Below are 23,034 nucleotides of genomic sequence, written 5' to 3' on the forward strand. Positions count from 1 at the left end.
CCGTGATGGCACCGTAGTTTCCTGAAGTGTGGGTCCAGAGCCTGGTGGCCTGGCTTCGGATTCTGGCTCTACAACTCACTAGCTGCAACCTCTGTGAATTCTCTCTCCTCCCTGTGCCTTGATTTCGTCATTTATAAAATAAGGGTGACAGCACCCGGCTCTTGTTGAATTGCTGTGAGGCTGGGTTACAGTGCTCAGCACTGCCTGGCACAGGGGAAAGGCCCAGTCAATAGCAGTCACTGTTCTTATTGCTATAAGGGGTGTTTGCTTCCCAGGTGGGAAAAGTCTTCTCCTCTCTCCAGGCTGCCTTCTTTGGTCTTTCCTTCGTGGGCCACACCCTTCTCAGATCAGTTGTTCATGAGGACTCCAGCCCTGAAAGGGAGGATTATGCCTCACTTCCGCAGGAGTGGGGGGATGGCTCAGTGGTCAGACAGGCAGGGACTTTCAGGGCCTCCCTCCATGCTTCTCCAGCCCTCCCACAAACACAGGAGGCTGCTACTAGCATCTCTGTCATGGGGAAAAACAGAACAAAATTAAAAAACAGTTTGCTTGGGGCCAGAGATTAATGAAGTTAATAGTGTTCAGCAAGTATGTGTGTGTGAATGCACACATGTGCAGACCACAGACCCTTGGGCTCTGCCACCTTCCTGGGCCATAGTGTGTGGCGAGCAGCAGTGTCCAGACACATCTGTCCCCATTCTTAACTGAAGGCAGCATCTGGGGAAGGGGGAGGGGGTCCGGGGCCCTGAGACATGGCTGAGTCAGGCTTTGCCCAGTGCCGAGTCAGGAAGGTGCAGATGAAGCACAGAGCTAGCCTTGGTCCCTGGTCACATCGCTTCACACCCCACGGCCAACCGTAAGCACTATTTTTAACTTCTGTGAAAACACACCGCTTCAGAGGACAAGACTAAAGCTTTGTTCTCCACAAACCTGTTTCCTGGGTAGAAAGACTGAGGCCTGAAAGGATAGCCCTGGAGGACAGAGGGAAGAGGCCCAGAGCTCATAACTGGGGGAAGGAGGAAGGTCTGACTCCACTCCAGTCAGAACCTCCAGACTCAGGCCTGTGGCACTGGTTGGTTCCCCAAACTAGGCCTGTCCTCTGTGGCTGCAGGGCACATCTGGGACTCGGCTGGTGGTCCAGGCAGGTCCCACTCCTCCCTGACCTTCTGCCCATCTACAAAATGGAGGGTAGGACTGCCCACCTCGTCTAATAGCTTTCTATTCTGTGTGCTACCCAAGTCCAGTCCTTTGTCTAACTTGTCCTCACTGCGTATGCAGTTGTGCCCAATGTGTACCCAGTTCTGCACCCACCATACCCGCACTGTGTAGCCAGCCCTGTGCCCACTGTGTGGACAGCCCCCTGACCACTGTGTCCCCACTGTGCCCCCACTGTGCCCCATCCTGTAATTTCCACTGGTGGCCTAGCTGTATGCCCAGTGTTCTGCCCCCCTTCTGGCCAAGGTGCAGTTGACACAATGTGACAAGAGCTAGAACATTCTGACTTGAGGGTTCTGAGCAGAGGCCCCACTCCCACCCGTGTCGTCCCCATCCCCACCTCTGTGGGATACTGGTCCTGGGCCTCAAGGACATGGGGCTCTGGGGAGGGGGCTCTGTGAGGCACAGGCAGAGGAAAACCATCTGGAGCAGAGAGACTGCCAAGGAGCTGCTGTCCCTGGAGCGGGAGCTGGGGAACATGGGGGAGGGGAGTTAGAGCCTGAGCCTGGGCCCCTCACCCACTTCTGCCTCTCAGGACTGAGTGGTGAAGCGGCTTTGCCCCCCACAAGGGCCTCGGGTCACACACTTGGAACTGCATCCCTGGGTCAGGGCTTAAGTGTCAAGTTGCCACGTGGGAAATGGGGAGAAAGAGCCAAGTCTGGCATCTGAGGTAAACTGGGAACCCAGGGGCTTCCTCAGTATCTCCCCTGCCTACCTTTTTCCCTTGGCCTTATACACGCTCTCGCCTCTAGGAGCACTGCCCTCCCTCTAGGGCTGGCCTGGGCAGAGTGGCCACCTGGCTGGCAAGGAGAGAGGAGGCCAGTCTAGGGTTGGCAGAATTCACTGGGGTCCCTTGGCCTTTCTATCTCTCAAGATTCCCTGGGCAGGCCCCCATTCCTCAGGGGGGTGGGGCCCCTGGTTTCCCACACTCTCTCACCCTCCCCCAGGTCACTGGGGGCTGTGATGTGTGGGGTTGCCATGGCAATGAAGTGGGGGCAGGGCACCTAGGGCATGGAGCAGGACTATGGAAGTCACCAAGAAAGTGGGGGGCCCTGATCCATCGGGCTCCCAGGGCCACCCCTCAGCTGGCAGCCAGCAGTTGGGCGGTGGCCCTAGAGGGTCCCAGGGACCATGGATAAACTCAGGATCTGTATACTTGAGGCAGGGGTTGTCACTGTCCACTGAGGCCATCCTTGATGGGGCCTATGGCTCAGCGTCCCAGGCCCATACCCACGAGCCCAGTCACCAGCAACTCTGGGACCCTGCTGAGGTTAGCTCCCAATGTGGCTGTGAGCGGGCCTCCCAGGATTCCCTGAGACTCTCCTCCACTAGCCCGTTTCCAGGCTCTATCGTGGGAGCCCAAACACATCTCGTCACAGAGAACAGGACCCTGGCTCTACCGGTGTGCAGGCGCAGTGACGGCACCAGTGACATGGCCCAGCATGGACTCTGCTGTTCCCGGCTTCAGGTGCAGATGGCGGGGGAGGGCAAGGCTCCAGCTAAAGTCCTAGTAGGCTGGGGCAAAGGCCCCTGCAGCCCCAACCAGATAGCCCCATTGGGCATTAGGAAGAGCCGGTGGCTACCGTATTTTCTTTCAGGGGAGGATGGCTCAGCTGCAGCCCAAGGTCCTCTTCTGGCTCCAGCCCAATATCAGGGCCAGGGCCAGTGCCCATGTCAGGCTCAGGCTCCTCCAACTCCAACTCGGGCAAATACTCCAGCTCTGGATACAATCCCAATGTCAGCAGCAGTTGAATCTTACACCTGCAACCTTGACCACCTGATGAATACCAATGCCATCACCAAGGGCCTGTCCCAAGACCTCTTGCCCAGGAAATGTGGCAACCAATGGTCAATCCAGTTGGAGTCTTCCAAAGGGGTCACATCCTGCCAGGACAAAGTGAATTTCCATTCTCAGGATGAGCCTGCCACCCCAGCACCCACTCCAAAAGAGTCCCCAGACCAGGCCCAGGAGCTCGAGGTTGCCCAAAGGCCGGTGTTACCAAGGCAGCCTGAGAAGCAAGTGGAGAAGCCCATGGTCTGTACCTCCAGGCCAGGCAGCCCCAAACCAGGCTCAGGGCCCCCAGAAACCCCCAAGCCCCAGAGGGGTAACCAGGAGATCTGCAGCTCTCAGCCAGGTCAGCAGCCCCTCAATGCTTGCAGCAACACCTGCTCCAATGTGCCGCCGTCTGCCTACCAAGTAACCTGCCACAACTCCTCCCCAGTACAGCCTCCCAGGGAAGCCACGCAGATACCCCCCTCCAGTGCCCCTACCTGCCAGCTCCAGGATACTGTGGAAGACCGTGTGCTGGTGTTTGATATGGCCACGGGCAACACCAGGATGGGGCTGCTGTGCCATGACCCCATGGGCTCAAGGGCAGTGCTGGTGGGCCTCATGCCCAGCCACCCATCCATCTATGCCTCTGAAAATACGCTGTCCACCCGGCCGTTGGCCATGCCCATCCTCTCCCCTGACAGCGATGGCTCCAGCTTCTGGTCCACCACACCCATGGGGTTTAGCCCCGTGCCCTCCAGCCTTTCATCTGGAAGCTACCGAGAGGTGGCCCTGGTTCCCAAAGAGGCCAGGCTCAACCTGGAGTCACAAGGCTCCCCTGGTACTGAGACACCCATCAGGATGGGGATGCTCACTGAGCGTGTTCCACTGGGGATGCCCCTCCAATTTGGAGAGAGGATACTGAGCCATGCCCATGATCCTGGCTGGTCCAAACCTGATGCTGAAAAAAACGAAACTAGTCACACCATCTGGATGCAGGATGCCTCCGGGATGCAGCACACCTCTATAGTCCAGGCCAAGAAACTGCAGTGGACGAACTCAGAGCAGACCCCAGAGTCTGTACCACCAGCCAAAAACCAGCAGGTGCCCAGACCCCTGCTCCAGGAGGATGCAGGCAATCACAATCAGAAAGAGGTCATTATTGCTCACGCTGACAACCCTCAGGTCAAAGGGGCTGGGCACGCCCCCCTTGGTGGTCAGCCCCCACTAGCTGAGCAGCATCCCCTTTCCAGGCAGCCCCCTTCGACCGGTCAAGCTCCCTCTGCAGAGCAGCGTCCCCTTACCAGGCAGACCCACCTTTCTGGACAGCCACCCCTAGCTGAGCAGGCCCCCTCCACCAAGCAGCCCCCCCTTCCTCGTCGGCCCCCTCTCACTGGAGCCCCTATTGCCAGGCAGCTTTCTCTCACTAGGCAGCCTCCCTTTTCCCAAGAACCCCCCATCTCCAATGAGCCCACTCTCTCAAGAGGTCCCCCCACCACTAGGGAGCCTGGTCAGGCCTCCACCCTGTGCCAGGAAGGTGAGCCATTGGGCCGGCCTACCCATGTGGGGGTACTTCGGGTGACCCCGGCCCCTGAGGAGACCTGTGTCTATGTAAACAGAGAAAATGTTGGTGTCAGTGCTGGTCAAAGCTCCAGCTCACATCGGCTCTCATCCTGGCAACCTGGCGGCTCCCCCAGGGAGCAGGAGGAGCAGCTTTCCCTGATCACACTCACCACACCTGGTCCTGGCTGCAAGGTCTTGCCCATGGCCACGGTGGGCACTGAGCCCCACGGTCCCTGGTTCAAGCTGACAGCTGAGGACATTACACACTCGCCAGTGGTCTCGCAGCTTGGCCTTCTCCGAGGGGCCTGCTATGAGCTGGTGCCCACCATGGATGTTCTGCCAGTACGGTCCCCAGTGCTCTGCCGCCATTCACGGGGCCCCTACCAGGACATGGCAGCCGTGGTGATCGACACAGGCACAGGCTTCACCAAATGTGGACTGGCTGGAGAGGACCACGTCCTCAGTGTGCTGTCCTCACGCGTCCAGCTGCTCCAGCATCCAGTCCAGGGCCAGCCCAGGTACGCAGTGCCTGACAACCGAGAGGGTTCCTACTCGGTGCTGAATCGAGGAGTGGTCTCCGACTGGGATGCACTGGAGGTGCTGTGGCAGCACCTGTTCTATTGCAGGCTGGGTGTGCAGCCCGAGGAGCTGGCTGTGCTTGTGGCGGACTCACCCACCTCACCACGCACCAACCGAGAAAAGGTGGCTGAAATACTCTTTGAGCGTTTCCATGTGCCAGCCATGCAGACAGTGCATCAGGCCCTGCTGGCACTCTATGCTTATGGGCGGACCACTGGGCTGGTGCTGGGCAGTGGTCATGGCACCTCCTATGTGGCACCCATCATCACTGGGGATCTGGCCCCACTTGACACCTACCGGCTGGATGTGGCAGGTGCTGACCTCACTGAATACCTGGCTCAGCTGTTGCTGGCAGGTGGCCAGTCACTGTTCAAGGCATGGCTGGTCAACCAGATTAAAGAGGCCTGCTGCTATGTGGCCATGGACATGACAGCTGAGATGGCCCGTGCCCAGGCCCTGGCCCGGGTGGACTTTTTGCTTCCAGACAAGCAGGTCATCACACTGGGCTCTGAGCGCTTCTGCTGCCCCGAGGCCCTCTTCCAGCCCAATCTGCTAGGCCTCAATCAGCCGGGCCTTCCACAACTAGCCCTCCTAAGTATCAGCCGGCTGGAGGCCAAGCAGCAGGAGCAGCTGCTGGCCAATGTGGTGCTGGACGGTGGCGGCACCCTGTTGAGTGGCTTTCCTGAGCGCCTGAGACAGGAGCTCGGCCCCGGTGCCACTGTGCTGGGCTCTCCGCACCGTGCTGTTGCTGCTTGGCTTGGAGGCTCCATCATGGCGTCCCGGGACTCCTTCCAGAGCCTGTGGCTCAGCCGCCATGAGTACGAGGAGGAGGGTCCATGGGCCATCTATAAGTACCATCTGTGAGCACATAAAAGTTCTTTCTGGTTCTGCTTCTTTTGACCACTGTGGCATATTTTAGGCACAGGGTGGTGGAGGGAAGGGCAGGGGTCCAGGCATGTGGTCAGGGATGGGGACCTTGGCACTCCCAAGGCACACCCTGCCTCTACACACTGGAATTCCATGGGCCTTGGCAATCCTATCCTTTCCAGAGAGCCCCAGAGCCCCATGGCTGGCATTGGCCCTGGTCTAGCCTGACCTTTATTGCACCCCAAGGGCAACCACAGAGAGTGGCGGCTGTGGGTTTTGCCCTGTTGCCCTGGCGACAAGCTCAATTACCCTTGATTGCCAGCTCGTTGCCATGGCAATTTCAAACATAATGTAATAACCCACACAGCCTGGAGTGAGTCATGGGGGCGGGGGGGCAGCCCCCTCCCCTAGCTCCAGAGGAAAAGACTGCTTGCCTTCCCCCATGTTGGGCCCTCTACGGGGCGCTGAGGCCAGCAACACTGACAACAGCCAAACAGTTCTACAGATGGCTGGGGCCCTGGAGCACTTGTTACCCCCAAGGAGGGTCCCTGTCAGAGTCTGGGCTTCCTGGGGGAGCTGGCCTGATAATGCAGATACCTCCTAAAGTCAGAACCTTGGCTGGAGCTCTATGCTGGTTTGGCAGGTGCTTCTGTCAGCCAGTCAGAATATGAAGGTATAGGAGTGCTGGCCTTTGGTTCCCTGGGGCAGGAAATCAGGGTGGGGGGCTGATAAGTCCTGAATCCTGGGTGGGAGATACAACCTGAGCTGGGGGATGAGGCTCTGGCCTGCTTTGTAGTCTCTGTGGACATGGAGACTCACACCTTATCCTGCCTCTCTGACTATCAAGTTTTGGTGGGAGCCAGAACTGTCAACTTTGGGCTCCCTTTGCCTCCTCTGCCTCCCAAAATGGGCAGCCTCTGCCCACAGGGTGGCCAGGGTAAAGGCCTCGTCAGGAGATCTTCATAGAGGCTATGGTGCAATGCCAGTGCCAACTGCCCTGCTCTTGTCCCAAACTCCACTCTGTTTTAAAGGGCCTCCCGCTGTCCCTCTGGCCAGGGGAGTGGCTAGAAGCCATGGCTCCTGACCTTGTCTGGCTCTGAATAGTGGGGGTAGGAATAAAGGTCCATGTCTTCCATGGCCTGGAAGAGCTGAGAGGAAGAATTCAGCTGGTGTTGCTACTTTCTGCCTGGAGGGCAGCTGGAGGTTGAAGCCAAGACACTGAAGCCGGGACTTCCCTGGTGGTGCAGTGGTTAAGAATCCGCCTGTCAATGCAGGGGACACGGATTCGATACCTGGTCCGGGAAGATCCCACATGCCGCGGAGCCAATAAGCCCATGCGCCACAACTACTGAGCCTGTGCTCTAGAGCCTGTGCTCTGCAACAAGAGAAGCCACTGCAACGAGAAGCACATGCACCGCAACGAAGAGTAGCCCCTGCTTGCCGCAACTAGAGAAAGCCCGCCTGAAGCAATGAAGACCCAACGCAGCCAAAATAAATAAATGAATTAATTAATTTAAAAAAAAAAGACACTGAAGCCCTACCCTGCTGGTGCCCCTCTGGCTGGGAGCTGAGGGACAAGCCATGCCCCTGTCCCAACCCTGGGCTCTCGCCTTTAGGTTGCCCTCTCCACAAAGGGCAAAGACCTGGCTATCCCCACACACACCTGAGAGTGAGGGGCTGCCCTTCGTGGAGAGACTAGAAATGGCCAATGATATGAGGTCATCACAGCCCCCACCCACCCCTGGGCATGGTCCACCCTCTTCCCATGTCCAGCTTTCACACTGTGAGTCAGCCCCCACGATCCTGAGGCCTGTGTCAGGTAGGAAGGGGAACAGTGGCTCTAGGGACTAGCTAGCTACAGCGTCCATGTGCACATGCAAGCAAGCATGCCTGGGTGCACACAGAACGCAAACACATGTGCCCCTGGGCACCGCTGCACACACTGTGCTGTTGCCATCTCCTTTGGCATAAGAGCACACACACACAGACATAATCACGTGTGCACATACACCCTGCCACGTGCTCACATACACCCTGCCACGTGCTCACCCACAGGCACATGGAGTGTGCACGGGACCAAGAAGAGGTGGAGCACTGCCAGCAGCAGGCAGGGCTCTAGCGAGCCACCTCTTCCCCTGCCTCTAAATCCCCCACATTCCAGCTTCTCCGTGGCCCAGCTTTTCTGTGCCTGGATAGCCATGATCTTCAGGAAAGGCAGAAAATGTGTGTGCCATGTGTGGGGTCAGCAAGCCATGGATCAGATGCACCATACAATGAAGGGAACCATTGTTTCAATGACAGTGGGCAGACAGCAGGAAAGACTGAGTGCCAGGACATTCATTCATTCTGCAGACATGAACTTAGCATACTGAGATGAGACACAGAGCTCTGCCCTGCAGATGCCCAGCTTGCCAGGAGATTCCTACCCAGTGGTGGAGTTGGTGCCATGAATGAGATCACCCAGAGCCCAGGGAGCCCAGAGGTGACACCCACCTGGCCTGGAAGCAGTGACCAAACCAGGGAAGGATGTGAAGGGCTCCTCAACACCCCCTCTCGAGAAAGATATTGAGGGGTCCTGATCGAGCAGTCATTTCCCAGTCTAGACTTCCAGCCCCAGCACGATCTCCAACTTCCTCACTTGGGCAGTCACTCCTGTCAGCAGCTGTGGGGAACCATCCAGGAGAGACTCAATCAACATGGCCAGGGGTTTGGAGATGACCCCACCCAGGATGGGGTCAGAAGGCTTGCTGAGAGGGTTCTGGTTGGGTGGAGCCCAGTTTCAGGCACAGAGAAGCCTAAGTCTGGCCTTCAGATACTGGCCTCAAGGTTAGCGGGGGGGCGGGGCAAGCATTTGGTCCATGTGCCTCTGTGACAAGGGACAGAGAAATGGCCAAGGACTTCCTTCAGAGGCTCTTCCCGGCAGTTCTCAGCCTCCTCCAGTCAGGGGCCAGGTCTGGTGGGGCACCATGGTGCTGTAGTTCTCCTGTACCCCCATATCCCAGCCCAGGCCACCAGTAGTGATGCTGTTCATGAAGGGTTCGAGGGTGATTAAACTGTCAAGAAAGCAGAGTCTATGCCATGTCATAGGTAATTTTTAGAGCTTGAGAAATTCAGTGCCACACAGGAGGAGGTAGGCTGGGCCAGCCACCCTGGATGGGACCTTGCAGGAGGGGAGGGGAGGATGGGTAGGAGACTCTGCCACCAAGGTCTGGAGCCCTCACTTGCACACACACACCCCGGTGTGTTTACTAGCTAGGGGAGGCCTGTCTGTAGCACAGCTTGCCCTAGCGACTGCCCACTTGGTTCTAAGTGGGTTCCGCTCTTTGGGTCAGGTTTTGGGAGCTGGGCGGAACGCCAGTCCCCTGGGGACCACTATCTGCCAAGACACTCCTGTGCAGCTCCAGGACTCAGGCTTTCCCCACACCTTCTACTCCGCACCCTCTACAATGGGCATAGGAAGACCCCTCCGGTCCTTGTTGCCCGGTCAGTCCAAGGGCCTAAGGGAGCCTTTGAAAGCCTGGCCAGGGCCGGGCAGGCCAGTGCTCACCTTCTCTGCTGCCACCCCCTCCTCAGCCCTCCTTCGAGTGGGATTCCGGGCTCAGGCTCCTCCAGGGTCGGGGCGGAGCCGGCTGAGGGAGGCCCCGCCCCCAGCCCGCCCCCGGCCCGGGGTGCGAATCCGGGGCCGGCGAGCGGCGGGAGATGCTGGAGGTTCGCGAGCCGAAGTGGCTGCAGCTGGCGCCGCGTCTGCCCCGCGTGCCCGGAGCGGATTCTGCCCGCCGCCCCCGGAGCCCTCGGCGCCCCACTGAACCCGCGATCGCTTCCTCCCTGTGACCGACCAGCGCTGCAGGTGCGGGGTGACCCGGGAGGGGGTGGCGCCCCCGGAACGTACGTTGTGGGGTCTTAGGGGATTGAGTCTCTGGCTCGAGGTTCGGGTAGCCGAGTGCGCCGGGGCGCTGCAAGGGCTTGGGGTCCCGGCGGGGGCAGAGCACGCGGGCTCTGCAGATCCAGGGCTCGGCGTGCGGGGTTGGGCTAAAGTTCCCCATCGCCTCAGACGGCTCGGGGGTCCCAAGGGAAGCCTCTGAGACTCAAGTCCAGGCCAATCTCCCCTCCTTGTCCCCCATCCCACCTCCGTCTCGCTGGGCTCCTAATTGTGAAAACATTAACCCTCCAACATTCGTGGTGCCCCGTGGGGGTAGGGGCCGAGGGCTCAGCTGTACCTCTGGACTCCCAGAGCCGCCTCCGGCCCCTCCCAACTGCCCCCGGGCCCCCTCCCTCCCGCTAAGCAGTCACTAATTTCCATGACAACGAGAGTTCTTTATGGGCGACAACCTGAAGGGGGCTGGGCGGGGCTGCCGCGGGGTGGGGGAGGAGGCTCAAGCCCTTGGGGACCAGCAGCCCCCTAGCCAAGATCCATCTTCCAAGCCTGAATTCGAGGGCCCGCCGGGGGTCCAGGACACCGACCCAGCGCTGCGCGGTGGGGTTGGGGGACGCACATGTTTCTGCTGGGAGGTGCGGGGCTGGGTGCTCACACGTGTGCCTCCCGCATGTGTGTTGCTGTGCCAGCGGGGGCGAGTCAGCAGCACTGGGGAAGGGGGTCAGGGTGGCAGCACGGTGGGGAGCAGGGCCCCCGGCTGGCAGGGTGAACAATGAGCGAGTGAGTTTCTGCTTTCCCCACCCTGTAGTGTCTGGCAGAGACCCTAGGCTCTCCCAGCCCCCCATAGCTCTGCCAAACTGCTTTTGTCCGCACCGTTAGGCAGAGCCTGCTTCACCAGGTTCCCTCCCAGGGAGCAGGGCTCTCTGTCCCTCACCAAAAGCTCAGTCTGCAGCAGTCCAGCCCCTGTCCTGCCACCCTCCTCCAAGGCCCAGGCTTTGAGCAACACCCCCCCGACCCCCGCCCAGGACCGCTTGCGGAGACCTGGTGCCCTTCCTGCCCCCCCACTCCCAGTTGATTCCTGCCAGCTTTAGGTACCTGCTGGGCCCCAGTTTCCTCAGCTGGGAAATTGGTGTCTCCACTCCCCTTGGTGTCAGGCGCCGGGCCCTGTGGTGGAGAAGAGGTCTCTCTTCCTTTCTTTTACAGCATTTGGTGTGGGCCCCCAGGTGCCATAGGCTGCCTTTCCCGTATCAGCTTCTGGCCCTCCTCTCCAGCCCTTGTCCTGGCAGGTGGGCAGTCCTTGCCCTGGGAGAAGACCACAGAGTCAGTGATCTCCATCCAGGGAAACTGAGGCATAGTGGAGGGATGCTGTGCAGTTGTTGTCCTGTTTCTACGTTGCTTGGGGTGCTGTTTCTGGCCCTCAGACAGGATCCACTGTCGGGGAGGGGGACGGTGGAGGCAGGGAATTAGGCTGAGCTGCAAGAGAGGCCCTGGGGACCCAAGGCCTCTAGAGGACAGCAGATGGGGGTGGGGGTGGCTGGGGAGTCTAGGCAGAGCTGGGTCAGCTGAGAGGAGGGGCTGTAAAGGGAAGCAGCCAGGTCTCCAAGCTTCATTTCCATCCCCCAAGCCTGTGCCTTCGACATGTTGGACCTGCCTCACCTAAGCTGCTGTGATGACAGGGAGAGAGGCTGAGGAACTGTTCTGAGGGGACCGCAACAGCTGGCCTCTTTCCCAGAGCTACGACTGTCCCACACCAAGTTCAGTGCATGTCTAGGGGAATACAGGAGGGGTCAGTCTCAGAGGTCCAGGCATCAGGGGCAGCTCCTGGTCCAGGTGTGCAGAGCACATGGTCATGGAGGCCTTAGGGCTCTGCTGGGCATCCACAGGCCCCTTTGAAACCCCCTGCCCACCTTCCCTCCTGTGTTCTTGTGCCTGCATCCTTTTTACTATGTCGACTCTTTACTCCGCTTCCATCACAGATTCTGCCTTTGTCTTTCTGTGTCCCTGCCCCTCTCTTTTCTAAAGTCTCTCAGTTCCCCACCTCCCCTTCCTTGATGGGGACCAGGGTCACAGAACCCATGGGGAAAGAATCAGGCCAAAGTCTCAGGGAATTCTTGGAGAATTTGAATAACACCTCTCCCTTCCCCTCCCCTCCCCTCCCCTCCCCTCCCCTCCCCTCCCCTCCCTTCTCCGGTTTAAAAAACTTCCATCACCATAGCAACCCTTTACTCTGGGGCCTTCCCTGAATTTCCCCTCCTCCGCTCAGAGGGAAGCAGGGCCCCCAGTGAATTTTCCTTCAGGGGCTCAAAGATGGGAACCCCAGGTGCCTGGAAGGGGCCAGCTGGCTCTGGCTCTGCCTGCATATTGAAGGCTGAACTTTCTGGAGGCAGCACCTGATCGCATGCCCACCCCTGAGACTGGAGAGCACCCCCGCCCTCTGCCTGCGCCCTCATTAGGTGGGAGAGCGTCAGCAGCAGGAACTACGGACCATGATTTAGCTAGAGCCTGAGGCCCAGCCAGGGCAGCTCCCTGCCCAGTTACCTAAAGCAGTTGGATGGTGGGCGAGAAACTTGACTCTGCCCCCTGACACAGACCTGAGAGTGAGGTCTCTATTTCTGCCCGCCCTGCATCCTGCGGGTGAGGTCTCTGCGGCAGGCTGGGCAGAGCTTGGGCCTAGGCATGTCTATTACAGCAGGAAACCCAGCCCCAGTCCCTGAGAGAGGAGAGCAGGGAAGGGGAGGGGTTGCCTGCAGGCTGGTGTTCACAGCTGCCACTAAATTGGGAGGTGTTGCCCACAGTTGTTGGGAGGCAGCTGGAGGCCTCCTGGGCCCCCCCTGGCCTCCCTAGGTTTACTGCAAGGTCTGAAGCCCCAAATGGCAGAGGACCAGGGTGGCAGGTAACTCCTGTTTATGGCTACAAAAGGTGGGGCTTGAATCAGGCTGACCCCAGTAGAGGAGGGGCCAGGACTCTCTGTGGGACCCCTGGGCCTCTGGAGCTGGCCTCTGTCCTATTCAGGCTTCCCCTGGGCCAGACTTGTCTTAGGCTACAGTAGGGTCCCTAGGGGACCCTTTATTACCAAGGCAGAGGCTCCATCAGCATTGCCTGAGGGGCCAGACCTGAGGAGCAGGCAGTAGCTAGGGAATGCTTGGCCCTCAGGCTCCCTTAGAGGCTCCCCCAGTCTCTGCACTTCCCCCAAGCTCCCTTTGGACCGCCCCCTGTGCACACCAGTCAGTTTCTCTGCAGAGAATGGAAGGAACCATGTCTTTAGGGAAATGGCAGCTATGGGACTTCTGTGCCCTCCCATGTCCCAGTGTGGACTTAAGGCCGAGCCCAGGTCCCGTGTCATTGCGCGGGGAGCTCTCTATTGTTGGATGCTGAGTCTGGGCTGTCCAGGCCATGGGGGTGAGAAATGCACACCCTCTTTCTGCCTGGCCTTCTACTGTTCTTGAAGCCGTCCCTCAGCTTCTCCCTGCTTTGGGGCCAGGGCCCCCTTGTTGCAAGCAGGTGCCAGGGGCTTGGTACGCACACCGGCAGCCTCCTAGGCAGCAGCAGTGGGTAGCAGATGGTAGAGTGGGTGGGGGTGGAGGGGACCAAGATGCTAATCTGAAGCAGGGCCCCCTTTTCTCCTCTCTTCGCCCTGGGGCCAGGTTGGGGGTGGAGGCAAGTGAGTGCAGTTAGGTTGGTGAGGAGAGGCAGTGACTGGCTGAGATAAGGGCCGCTGTGGGAGGGAGGAGACAGATCTGTCCCTGCCCCTGCCATGAGGCTTCAGGACATGGCTCCAGGCTGATGTGACTGAGCAGAGGCCCGGATTTCCGTGGTGGAGACAGACCCCCATGATCAGCCCTGGGTCCCTGCGGGTACGAGTGCCTATGCACGGCCAAAAGCTGGGCCAAGATCAGGGACAGGCACGTACAAAACCTCCCACGCCGTGCGGCTGAGCAGGGAGCTATTGGTGTGGGGTGGGTGGAGGTGGAGTTTGTGGAAGTTATCTCAGCGAAGGGAGGTTTTGAGCCTGGAGCTTCAGGATTGTTGCAGCCAATCTGTGGCACAAATAACCTTATAATGTCAGAAATCACAATGAAAGAAGAGATTTAGCCCTGGTCTCAGCACCTAGCTCATGTGGAGGCTGCTCCACAGAGAGGCCAGGATGGGCAGTGCCCTTGCCAGTGCCCACAATTCCTGCCATTGGGTGGACACAGTTGAGCTGGCGAGTCACCTGTTGTTGGTTGTTTAGGTAGTTGCTGATTTTTTTAATGTTAAAAATAACTCTGCCGTGACAAATAGGATACTGATGGGAGGCTTTGGGGGAAGGGCATTCCTGCCAGAGGGAATAGTGTAAGCAGAGCAGCAGAGCTGGGACACAGGTCCCTCCCAGTCCTCCTGGGGGACCTGTAGGCTGGGGTACAACCCTCCCACCCAGTACAGGGCCCTTGGATTGCAGCCTGGGAAGGGAATCGCTGCACATAAGAGCCACTGAGGGGACTGATGCAAGCCCCCTCCCCCGGATTGTTTGGGCATAGAGATGGGTGGCCGGCAGTGGTGGGTGGCCATGCCTCTGCTCTCAGCTGTGAGAGTGGGATTCTAGCCATAGGCTCCTTCCCGGCAGATGCAGAAGCAGGGTTGTGACCATGGTGGCAAAGATACGCAGGCAGGGACGATCTTCAAAGCTTCTCTTGTTTGCCTCTGCAGTGCCTCACAAGATGGCTTAAGCCCTAGCTTGAATCACACTGATGAAATGCGTTTGTGTTGCCTGAGCCCAAAGAACCTGGATGCGGGAATGATGGAATTTGTTCCCTAAAGCGGAGGGCAAATTTGAGGGAGAACTTTCAGGACTGGGTGCCCTGGGAAGTGGGTAGCCTCCACCTGGGAGGAAGCAAGCAGCAGCCAGGGCTGACCAGGGGGCTTGTGTGGGTCCTGGCCTTTGACCCTGGCTGGCAGAGTCCCTCTGACCTAGCTGCTTCCTCTGGTGGTGGCTTCCTCTCTCCTCCACTACCCTGTGGCTATGAGTCACTTCAGGTAGGGGGCATCTAGGTAGCCAAGGCCCCAGCCCAGCCCCTTTGCATAGCAAGTGCTAATCGGGGTGGAGGGAGACTATGCACAGTCAGCAGAGGCAGAGCAGTTTCAATGCAGCCTCAGTGTGAAGTGTGTTATCATCCCAGTGTCACACCAACCAGGCATTAAGGAGGCTGACTCTGGGTCAGGTCTGGAAAGGTCCAGACACTGTCACCAATTCCCCTCCTGAAGTTTACCTCTGAGCAAGGGCCGTGAGTGCCTTTTCCTGTGGGTGCTGGAGCCAGTCCACTCAGCACCACAAGTGAGGATTGGGCTGGCAGGGTTGCAGACCCGTGGGGTGCCACACTCCGGGTGCCAGAGTGCCTGGAACCTACTGGAGTCAGCTGCATGTGGTCATCCTTGTGCCTGGAATAGCCACCCCTGGCCAGGGGCCTCTCCCCTGGACCTGATGGTCCAGGTCTCCTGCGGGCCCTGGCAGTGAGGCACTAGGCAGGCTTGTCTTGCTTTTCTGGACCATTACCCCTTCATGCCTCCTGGCAAATCCTTTCCGTCTAAGGCCCAGCCCTAATGCTGCTTCTTCCTCAAAGCCTTTCCTCATTTCTCTACCCAGATGGGGGTTCTCCCTCTGAAGAATCCCCCAAGCAATATTTATTTATTTTTATTTATTTATTTATTTATTTGGTTGCACTGGGTCTTAGTTGTGGCAGGCGGGCTCCTTAGTTACGGCTCATCAGCTCCTTAGTTGCAGCACACGGGCTCCTTAGTTGTGGCATGTGAACTCTTAGTTGCGGCATGCATGTGGGATCTAGTTCCCTGACCAGGGATCAAACCCGGGCCCCCTGCACTGGGGGCGTGGAGTCTTATCCACTGCGCCACCAGGGAATTCCTGCAATATTTATTAAATCAGTAAAAGTAATCACAGTACAAATCCTAACAGAAAATTAATAAACAATAGATATAAATCTGCCCCTCTGACACCCAATTCTTTCCCCCAAAGAGAACTCTTATTTTCTCCCAGAAAATAGTCTGTGAGTGTACACAGGTATATAAACTTTAAAAAATTTACCCCAATGTAGCACCCTTTACCCACCATTCTGTCCCCTGCTTTTTTTCAGAGACTGTCCTACAGCAGCACATTTTAATCTATTTTATGCTTTTTAATAGCTATCAAGTATTCTTCAGTATGGATAGCCATAATTTTTATTAACATTTTTTTTTGTGAAATATAAGAAAGATCTAGGAATGTGCCCAATACGTGTATGTACATTTTTACAAATTATTATAAAGTTGAACACCTGTTAAACCACGACTCAGGTGGTTCTCAGGTTCAGAAATAGGTCCTCCAGAATCCCCCCACCACCAATCACAACCTCTTTGTTTCTCTTAGAAAGACTCATGGTGTTTATTTCCTAGTGTTTCTTTATAATTTTACCAGTATGTCTGTATCCTTAAACAGTATAGGTAGTTCTGCCTGTTTTGAACTCTGTATCAGTAGAATCACACTATATGTATTTGGTATTTTTTTCACTCAACACTGTATTGGTGAGATTGACCATGTGCTTGCGTAGAGCTGTAGCTCCTCATTTCCATTGTTTTGTAACAATATTCCATTGTGTGACTGACTCTACCACAGTACATCCTGCTCTTAATGGATATGTGGGCTGTTTCCAGTTTGGGGCAATTCTGAATATTGCAGCCATGAGCACTCTTGTACGAGTGTCCTGCTGCACAAATGTACATAGTTAGCAGTGCAATTGTTGGTGCACAGGATATGTTCGACTTCAGTAGTTTTACCAAACTGTTTTGCAAAGGGGAGACTTGCCATCCACCAGCAGTGCTCGTGTTCGCCACATCTTTGCCAACACTTGGCATCTTCAGACTTGCGGAAATGATTCTCTGATGGGTGGGTAGATACAGCCCCCTTCATCTGTGGAATTACTGAAATTTAAATAAATCATTTGATAAATCTTCTTTTGATTGTATATAATGCAAAGTGATTCACGGATATGTCAGTTTACTATATTTTTCATAAGCGCAGGGGCTTGTTGTAGTTCGGGCAGCCAAGCTGAGTGGTTGGAGGTACAGCCAGAAAAAGCAGGCACTGGATCTGAGCCTGATCACCCTCTAGCCCTTCCTGGTATAGACTCTGCCTCTGACTTGGTCTGAGACAGGTTGGGGTTTCCCAAACGCAACCTTTACATTGTGGGGAGAAGTGGGCTGTGGTACAGCTGAACCAGACTCCATCCTGCCCGCAGCTCAGAGCCCGGCAATGCCGTTTGGGTGTGTGACTCTGGGTGACAAGAAGAACTATAACCAGCCATCGGAGGTGACTGACAGATATGATTTGGGACAGGTCATCAAGACGTGAGTGCCGGGTCTGTTGGGCAAGGGTGGGCGGGCAAGGGCTGGAGAAAGGGGAGCAGAGTACAGCCCACGCTGAAGCCAGGGCTGAGTGGAGTGCCTGCTGGCTGCAGTGAGGAGTTCTGTGAGATCTTCCGGGCCAAGGACAAGACAACAGGCAAGCTGCACACCTGCAAGAAATTCCAGAAGCGGGATGGCCGCAAGGTGCGGAAGGCAGCCAAGAACGAGATAGGCATCCTCAAGATGTGAGTATGAGGCCCAGTGGTGGGGTGGGGTAGGGGAGGTAGCCAGCCAGGAAGGGCTTCGAGGTCCGGACACCTCAAGCAATACCAGCCTCTGGCCAGTTAGTCTGCTGTGGCTCACAGTGGCAACCAGAGCCTCTCTTAGGGGTTCAGCCAGCCCTATCTACTGGTTCTTCTCTCTGTTGCCAGGGTGAAGCATCCCAATATCCTGCAACTGGTGGATGTGTTTGTGACCCGCAAGGAGTACTTTATCTTCCTGGAGCTGTGAGTGTGGGTCTGGGGTTCCAGGATTCCTCAGTCCCCCAGGTCTTTATCTGCTCTGCCCTCTGCAGCCAGGGAAAGCCCCCCTTCTGGATCCTTGGGGTCCCAGGTCCCTGTGCCTTGCCCAGTCAGCTGCCAGGTGTAGGCAGCCTGCCCACGTGCTCCTGCCCCACCCCCGATCCTGCCCACGCCGGGCTCAGGGGCTGGTGTCCCTCAGGGCCACGGGGAGGGAGGTGTTTGACTGGATCCTGGACCAGGGCTACTACTCGGAGCGAGACACGAGCAACGTGGTGCGGCAGGTCCTGGAGGCGGTGGCCTACCTGCACTCACTCAAGATCGTGCACAGGAACCTCAAGGTGAGGCCAGCAATCAGGTCAAAGGGTCAATTGGCAGCCGGCCTGGGGCTGGGGTGGGCAGCACCTCAGGGCCGTGATCCAGCCTCTGAGGGTTTCATGGTCTCTTCCTCTGCCCACCCACATGCCATTCCTGGTTGGAGCAGCTGGAGAACCTGGTTTACTACAACCGGTTGAAGAACTCAAAGATCGTCATCAGCGACTTTCACCTGGCTAAGCTAGAGAATGGCCTCATCAAGGAGCCCTGTGGGACCCCCGAGTACCTGGGCAAGCAGGGAGTGGGGCGGGGCAGGGTGGGACACAGCCTTCAATGAGTGGCTCTGGGTAGGGGGGGGGAAGGAAGTCCCTATCCCAGCAAATGGGTGTGAGCGGTACAAGGCCTGGCCAGGCCTGATATTGACGAGCAGGTGGACACTGTTTGCAGCCCCAGAGGTGGTAGGCCGGCAGCGGTATGGACGCCCTGTGGACTGCTGGGCCATTGGAGTCATCATGTACATCCTGTGAGTGGATAAGCCGGCAAACAGCCTGGCAGCCAGGTGGGGTGGAGGTCTGTGTCCATGGCCTTCCTGAGTGACCCTGTCCTTGGGCCCCTGCGCAGGCTTTCAGGGAATCCACCTTTCTATGAGGAGGTGGAGGAAGATGACTATGAGAACCACGACAAGAATCTCTTCCGCAAGATCCTGGCTGGCGACTATGAGTTTGACTCTCCATACTGGGATGACATTTCGCAGGCGGGTGAGGAGGTGCCCAGCATGAGGGCAGAGTGAAGGGTTGGCGTGGGGGACTGCTCTCAGCCTCCTCTGTTGGACTCTGATCCTATCCCCGAGCCCATTCATCACCTCTAGACAGTGAAATGGGGTGCCCAAGCCTAGCCTCTCCCTGGCTTTGTCCCCAGCCAAAGACCTGGTCACAAGGCTGATGGAGGTGGAGCAAGACCAGCGGATCACCGCGGAAGAGGCCATTTCCCATGAGTGGTGAGCAGGGCCCAGGGAGAATGGGAGGAGAGGCCAGGGGTCCCTTGGCCTCTGTCCTCCTCACACCTAGCAGCATCTATCCTTGAGGCCTCAAATTGGGGTTCAGGGGGCACCCAGAGCTCAGGCCAGCCCAGAGGATCTGCCTGGTAACCCTTGGATCTTACAAGGAAAGGGCTGGGCACAGTCTCCATGAAGGCCATACCCCCTCAGATCCAGACGCACTTGCACCCTTTCCAGGATTTCTGGCAATGCTGCTTCTGATAAGAACATCAAGGATGGTGTCTGTGCCCAGATTGAAAAGAACTTTGCCAGGGCTAAGTGGAAGGTAAGGCTTGGATGGCTCCCTTTCCTGGCTTGATCCCAAGTGCTCCTTCTGGCACCACAGTTTCTTGCCTGCATCACACCCCTGCAGCCACACACAGGCTTTTCTTCAACCATCAGGTGTAGCTGTAGCCACTGCTACTACCTTAGGCAGGTGTGCTGAGCAGCTGGGTCCCTGGCCCTGGGTTGGTCAGAGGCAGCCAGAGCACGATGGAATGGTCTGGGTTTGGCCTTCGCAAAGGAATGGATCCAGCTTCTGTAAGCCTCGCTCTGAGCCTGTCTCCACTGTCCTTCTTTCAGAAGGCTGTCCGAGTGACCACCCTCATGAAACGGCTCAGGGCACCAGAGCAGTCCAGCACGGCTGCAGCCCAGTCTGCCCCAGCCACAGACACTGCCACCTCTGGGGCTGCAGGCGGGGCCACAGCCGCAAGTGGAGCTGCCCCAGCCCTTGGGGGCAGTGCCACCCCAGCCACAGCGGGTGATGTTACGAAGAGCGATAATGTAGCCCCTGCAGACCGTAGTGCCACCCCAGCCACAGATGGCAGTGCCACTCCAGCCACTGATGGGAGCATCACCCCAGCCACTGATGGGAGCATCACCCCAGCCACTGATGGGAGTGTCACCCCAGCCACCGACAGAAGTGTTACTCCAGCCACTGATGGGAGAGCCACACCAGCCGTGGAAGAGAGCACCGTGCCCACTACCCAAAGCAGTGCCACACTGGCCACCAAGGCTGCTGCCACCCCTGAGCCGGCTTTGGCCCAGCCGGACAGCACAGCCCCAGGGGGCGCAACAGGCCAGGCTCCACCCTCTAGTAAAGGGGAAGAGGCTGCTGGCTCTGCCCAGGAGTCTCGGAGGGAGGAGACCAGCTGAGTGGGCAGGCTGTGGGGGGGGTGGGGGATGGGCAGGAGGGTGGGAGAGTGGATGAGGGGCTTCTCACTGTACAGAGAGTCACTGGCATGATGCCCTCGCTCCCCCCCGCCCCAGCCTCCCAGCATGGGGCATGTCTGGGGGCCACAGGAGAGCAGTTTCATCTCCTGTGTGTATGTGTGTGAGTGGTGGGCAGGCCAGAGGCAGGACCAGCCCCAGCCCCTGCATGGATTCCTTGTGGCTTTTCTGTCTTGCTAGCTTCATCAGTTTCTGTTTCTTGTGGGATGCTGCTCTAGGGATACTCAGGAGGTCCCTGCACCCCTCCCCCTTCCCTTTTTGCCTCACAATTCCCCCAGGCAGGCCCTGCAGGTCCCATCCTCTCCCAGGCCCTAAATTGGGTGGCCTTGCCCTGAGAGCTGGTCCTCCAGCGAGGCCCTGTCAGCGGTCTTAGGCTCCTGCACATGAAGGTATGTGCCTGTGGTGTGTGGGCTGCTCTAGGAGTGGAAACAGGCTGGTATAGAGAATGCTATAATCTCAGGCAGTATGCTTTAAGACAAGACTGGTCACATGGCTGGGGGCACTGCTTGGTAGCCATGGGGGTCCTCAGAAGTGAAAGAGAATGAGTTGGAGGCTAGAAGCCTCCATCTTTGTCCCTGGGAAGTCTCTCCCAAGACTCTTGTTCTATTTCCTGCCCTCCTGGGTCCTGCAGTGGGTTGCCCTGTGCCCTGAACTGCCTGGGCCTGTAAGGGGAAGGAGGAGCAATGAGGATGTGGCAATGAGATCTGGGAGGGCAGAGTGCAGGCCCAGCACCTAGTGTATCAGCCTAGCTGGGTCCTTACCCTGGGCCAAACAAGGAGTGCTGCCCCTGGCTCTTCCCACATGGGCTCCCTCAGGCTCAGTCCACAGTCCTCTCCATCCCTGGGGGCCTGCTGTATGGCAGTGTCCCATAGTCTGATTCGGGGTTTGCCCTTCACAGGGGCAGATTTTCTGCTCTCTCAATTCAACAACAAAATAGAGAGGAACCCCCTCTGTCTATGACCCACTTTCCCTTCTATCAAGGCTTGGAGAGAGGCCCAGGTGCCTCTGAGCCATGCTGAGTTGCTTTTGCTGGAATGAGGGAGTGGAACAAAGCTCCCCAGTTTCCTAATGGAGGCTCCTGGCAGGTGCCCTTTGTCAGACCCCACTACAGCCTGGGCAGGCAGCCGCACTGGTCCTGGCCCTCGCTTGGCACTTGGGGGTAGTCCTGCCCTTCTCCCTGCATGCCTGTGGGTCTGCTCTGGTGTATGAAGGTCGGTGGGCTGTGTACCTGCTGAACCTGGCAAATAAATGTCACTCTGCCAAAGCCTCTGGCCACCCTCTCGCCTTTGCTTCCTCTATATTACTGGGGAAGGGCCCCTGGAAGGCAGTGGGGAGGGGAGAGGCCGGGAGTTAGGTTCACAGGTAGTGAGTGGTCTGTGCTCAGTGCCATGCGATTGCTTGGGCTGAGAGTACAGATCATCCCTGCCACAGGGTGTTCCTTGATGGTGTGGCAGGGTCCTCTGGACTCCAGAAATCCATGTGGGTGGTGGGTACCGTGCTGGGCTTGTGCCGAGGAATAACCTCTGGGCTACTGTTCTCACAAGTCCTGTTGAACAAGGAGCCCTTATCTTGACTTAGGCCTAGACCTGGAACCCACCAAGTGCCATCCACCATAGGGAGAGACCTTTGGGCTTCCCTGGGTTGGGGAGTGGATGCAGGGTGGGCATTACACAAAGATTCTAGCCTGCCCTTTGTGTTGATTCCTCTTTCCTGTAAACAACACCTTTGCTTTCCACATAGGCCCCAAGGACTTCACTCTGGGTCTACTTCAGGTGGAACAGATCAGCTTTATATTATGGGGCTCTGTACAAGGTTTTTTTCTGGGGAGAGGGGAGTAACACTGCTAAAAATAATTAATCATGAAAACTCCTAGGAATACTTGTTCCAGCCCAGATCAGTCCAGGTGAACTCACCAGGTATGCTGCTCTTTCTCAGAGACGACCCCAAAGATAACTTCTCTGATGTGGGAATAAGAAAAAGGTTTGTTAGTCACTCATCTATGAAGCATCTGGGCCTCCAAAATTCCAACCCTACTGCAGTCCCGAGGCAAAACTTGATCCTCCTGAGAGCTAGGAGCTAAAGTCAGGATACTGGCCCTGCCGCCTCTAAACTTAGGGATCATCAAGCTTTGCTTGTATAGAGCCAGGGTGAGCTTGAGGTGTCTGGACCTGTGTCCATCTTTCTAGGACCACTCAGAGCGGAAGGCTGAGAGGGTGGAGCGTTCTTTTGGTCTGGGAACTATGGGCTTCCACCATATGGTCGAGCACTGTCCAGAGCCCAGGGGACCCGCTCTCCATCGGGACCGTCGTCCCATTCCCCTACGGCCGCGGTCTTCTCGACTCCCCCGAAGTGCAGAGGAGGCTGCGCCGAGAGAACAAGGCTGAGAAGCCCGTGCCCAGCGCACCTGGCACCAGCTCTGGCTTGGGACCATAACTCCCAGTCTTGCCCCAGAAAGGGGCCCGGCCGGCGGCGCAGCTGCTCTCCGTGCCAATCCAACGCTGCGCTCCCGCGGTACCGGCGGTCTTCCCGCGAGCCGCCTGAGAAATACCGCTGACAATTTCAGGCCCGCGCTCCGCCCCAGGATTCTTTACGGCCGCTGGGCCGTTAAGCCCCGCCCCTGAGGGTTCGTCCAATCCGGACCCAACTTTCGGTCCACGCCTTCACGTTCCTTGTTGCCACTTCCGATCCGCTCCCG

General features: G+C 57.6%; 2 protein-coding genes and 1 long non-coding RNA gene across 4 annotated transcripts; 2 read left to right on the forward strand and 1 right to left on the reverse strand.

The window, feature by feature from the left end:
- Positions 1-517: 517 nt before the first annotated feature.
- LOC309607743 (uncharacterized protein) lies at positions 518-6,019 on the forward strand. The gene has a single exon (XM_082346635.1). It carries the CDS (start codon positions 2,240-2,242, stop codon positions 5,990-5,992), a length of 3,753 nt encoding a protein of 1,250 aa, XP_082202761.1. The 5' UTR covers positions 518-2,239; the 3' UTR covers positions 5,993-6,019.
- A 3,638-nt stretch (positions 6,020-9,657) lies between these two features.
- On the forward strand, positions 9,658-21,620 carry CAMKV (CaM kinase like vesicle associated). The gene is made up of 11 exons (XM_082346639.1): positions 9,658-9,842; positions 17,135-17,243; positions 17,354-17,485; positions 17,672-17,746; positions 17,961-18,099; positions 18,243-18,363; positions 18,521-18,596; positions 18,695-18,831; positions 18,992-19,070; positions 19,308-19,395; positions 19,692-21,620. Exons 2-11 carry the CDS (start codon positions 17,149-17,151, stop codon positions 20,262-20,264), a joined length of 1,515 nt encoding a protein of 504 aa, XP_082202765.1. The 5' UTR covers positions 9,658-9,842; positions 17,135-17,148; the 3' UTR covers positions 20,265-21,620.
- On the reverse strand, positions 16,107-22,955 carry LOC309607750. Of its 2 annotated transcripts, XR_014232522.1 has the most exons (3): positions 22,744-22,870; positions 22,253-22,297; positions 16,107-16,817 (listed from the first exon to the last, which is right to left on the reverse strand). It is a non-coding gene; the product is annotated as an uncharacterized lncRNA (long non-coding RNA). The 2 variants fall into 2 exon arrangements; XR_014232523.1 differs by lacking the exon at positions 16,107-16,817 and having other exon boundaries at positions 22,107-22,297; positions 22,744-22,955.
- Positions 22,956-23,034: the final 79 nt, after the last annotated feature.

Source organism: Balaenoptera borealis, assembly GCF_965194805.1.
Source record: "Balaenoptera borealis genome assembly, chromosome: 12".
In the NCBI taxonomy this organism is placed as follows: Eukaryota; Metazoa; Chordata; class Mammalia; order Artiodactyla; family Balaenopteridae; genus Balaenoptera; species Balaenoptera borealis.

Bases quoted from the DNA above. Each gene is read 5' to 3' on its own strand.
- LOC309607743 (XM_082346635.1), top strand. From the start codon at position 2,240: ATGGAAGTCACCAAGAAAGTGGGGGGCCCTGATCCATCGGGCTCCCAG.
- CAMKV (XM_082346639.1), top strand. From the start codon at position 17,149: ATGCCGTTTGGGTGTGTGACTCTGGGTGACAAGAAGAACTATAACCAG. The intron at 17,244-17,353 runs GTGAGTGCCGGG...TGCTGGCTGCAG, and splicing joins TTGGGACAGGTCATCAAGAC to TGAGGAGTTCTGTGAGATCT. The intron at 18,364-18,520 runs GCAAGCAGGGAG...CACTGTTTGCAG, and splicing joins TGGGACCCCCGAGTACCTGG to CCCCAGAGGTGGTAGGCCGG.